Here is a 3,059-nt window from a genome sequence, read left to right as displayed (position 1 = left end):
AAATAAAAGTTCGGAAATTCTTATCACAATTTTTGTTTCAAGAGCTTCTTATCGATTCAAGGGCAAAATTATGCATTTGGGATATTTTGGAATAAAAATACCATTTTTTATGAGATTGAATATAATTTAATTAATTTAATCATTATGTTATTTACATAAGGTCCTGGTAATATATGTCCAAAAAAGCCTAAACCAATTATAAGACCTACTGACAAGAATGCTGTGAAGGGTGAAGGTAAATCTTGTGAAGAAATTAGGGAATATGAAGACCAATTATTGACTGTTGAAGACGAAAGTTCTTTTGGAGACAAAGCAACACCTGAATATAATATTGTGTATAAACAGGCAGTGACTAGCGAGGATGTATTTTTACAGGTAATATAACTATAGTTATTCCAAAGTTTTTTAAAAAAAATATTGCAAGAAAATTTGCAGCAAGAAATAATATAATTAAAAAAGCAACAAAATTCAAATTTTCCATTATAATTCATTAATTGTAATTTTGTTATTTCATCTGTATATGATTTTTTTTTTTCTTTTCTAGATGACTTGTAAGACTCCAGCAACTTCAAGCTGCGAAGACATGATTCTGACCATCAATTTACCAGGAGAGACTTCAGACAGTGTCGATTTAACTTTAACAAAAACTCATTGTATAGTCGATGCTAGAAAATTTCGACTTAATATGCCTCTACCTCATGAATGTGATCCTGATTTGTGTAAAGCTCAATTTGTTTCGGATCTCGAACAACTCAAATTAACAATACGTATGATTAGGGAATTTGACTTTGTTAATTTTTAAACTATGAATTAATTGAAGTAATACAATTGATAAAATAAAATTAAAATCATTTTTAATTATTGGTTTTAGTTTTTATACATAATGTATAATTATAAATTTGTTAGTTCTGAAGCAGTCATGCCCAAGTTGTAATATTTCTGAGAATCGAATTAGATATGTAAAAATTAAGTATCAATCAGAATTGCACTATTTTAAATCATAATTAAAACCTTTGGTATATTTTTTGAAGTACGAACTTTTTTTAATACGTGTTAAAATTGTAAAATTTATAACTTAATCAATTTATGAATTGAATAAATTCTGCGCAGAAATTCTCCAAAATGTGGGTGAAATCATGGAAGATGAAATATTGAAATTGGCAAAAGCATATTGCTCTGATACCGGTTTATATGAGAAAAACGTGGAAAAGCGGCAAACCTTTCTAATAAATAATAGGCAAAACAAATTAACTAAGTAAGATAAGAACAGAAATAATAATAGTGATGATCAAAAGATCATTCAATTGTATTAGGTTTAGCCAGCCTAATTAGCCCAGAAAATAAGGCCCACTATGATTAAAATTGTAAATGGACCCTTTTGATAAAAGTGATTGAAATTTTGACAAAAGCAAGACAAAGTTATAAAAGCTTTATCCACTTATCAATGAGCGCTAAAATGCTTAAAAATCAAAAACTAAGGCCTATATGAAACAATGCGTTATGAATGGGAAAATTTCCGAATGAAGTTTCTAGAGTTAAAATTGCATCTCAAATTAATAATTTTGAACTTTCATTTTCAACTTTAAGAAAATTAGCAAAAAATACTATAAAGAACTGTTTGATCGCCTGGCACAAGTGCTAATATCGTACTAAAAATAAGTTAAATATGAGGAAAATGGGGGTTGCAAAATCTTATTAATAAAAACAAACCAAAAGTTTGGAAATGATATAAGAAATGAAGAAATAAATAAATATTTTTTATGTATATTTTTACATAATATTGCTTATTAAATTACAGTCTGATAATTGAGTACTTGTGGAATTAAATTGGTAAAATAATTAAAGGGGCGCAACAAAAACAATCTATTTAGGAGGAGTCCATTAATCATGTGAGGATTTTAGGGGGGAGAGTTTGACAAAAAATCACATAATATTACGTGAGGGCGGGAGGTGTATAGTAAGATATCACGTATATTTAATTTTTATTTGATTTTTTTTTTTAAATTCAAACATTTTTAAAAAAATCCTAAATTTTACATTTTTTTCTTATAACTAAAAATACACGAGAGAGGAGGGGGAATTTTAAGTATTACTAAGTGGGAGGGAGTCAAAAAATACCTAAAACTTGATCACGTGATTATTGGACGCCCTCTTATAAAAACTGAAGGGGGGAGAGATGACGTGCTAGAATGTTGGGAACCACTGGGTTAGTGCATTTATAAAAATAACATGTTTTATAACTGCTATATCTATAATTGTAAAATACAAAATTGTGGGTAAAGTATTATACAATTATGAATTGCCGTATTGTGGCGAGCATAGCACATTTAGTAGCGTGTTCGGGATCTTTGGACCGAATCCTGTCACTGAATTTGAAATTAAATAAAATTGTATTTGTTAAGTAGAAATTAAATAAAACTAAAGAAAAATAGGAATTACAGAATTCGAATAGCTGGATTGTATTAGGAGTAAGAAGGAAAACATTAAAATTTGCTGAAAGAAGAATGAAGATGCTGAAAGTAAGAATGAATTTGCTAAAAGAAGAATGAAGTAAAAAATGGAATGAAGATAGAAGTTGAATAGAATTAGAAATTTGAAAAAAGCAAAAATTGAAAAAAATAAAAAGGAAAATTAGGAAGAATATTATAAGATTGAAAAATTAGAATTTAAATAAAAAAAATGTTGTAAGTGGCTAAATGCTCAGAGTAAACGCGGCCGAATACAATTAAAATAAAAAAAAAAAATTGTACAGGTGACATGTCTACAATTGTAAAATGCAAAATTAAGTGTAAAGTTATTACACAATAATGAATTATCATTTACAAGTTAGTTTTTTTGTGTGCGTAACCTTCAGTAAACGAGTTTAGCTCGCATTTGGTTCGATTCTCCTTTTCCGATTTTCCGGAATTCTTCGCCAATCGAATCGATCTATACTACTACTACTCTTAAGAAGTAACTTACCGGCCGCGTGGTGTGGCGGTGCGGTGTAGGCGATGCGTTTGTTCTCATTGTTATCTCGGCCGGTTACTCGATCATTATCACAGTCTGAGTCTCAGGCC

General features: G+C 29.1%; 1 protein-coding gene across 1 annotated transcript in view; it reads left to right on the top strand.

Moving 5' to 3' along the window:
- Positions 1-802, top strand: part of LOC113373412 (protein PIH1D3) — a 1,032-nt gene extending 230 nt beyond the window's left edge. The window contains exons 2-3 of the mRNA XM_026613711.1: positions 161-375; positions 545-802. Of these exons, the coding sequence (XP_026469496.1) occupies positions 161-375; positions 545-802 (473 nt within the window). The remainder of the gene's footprint in view (positions 1-160; positions 376-544) is intronic.
- The last annotated feature ends 2,257 nt before the right edge of the window (positions 803-3,059 follow it).

This window comes from Ctenocephalides felis, unplaced genomic scaffold (genome assembly GCF_003426905.1).
Source record: "Ctenocephalides felis isolate EL2017-DRISC unplaced genomic scaffold, ASM342690v1 CF-g0.4_SCAFFOLD_01604, whole genome shotgun sequence".
Taxonomy (NCBI): Eukaryota; Metazoa; Arthropoda; class Insecta; order Siphonaptera; family Pulicidae; genus Ctenocephalides; species Ctenocephalides felis.
Note: the sequence above shows the minus strand (reverse complement) of the source record. Positions and strands in the feature narration are given on the sequence as shown.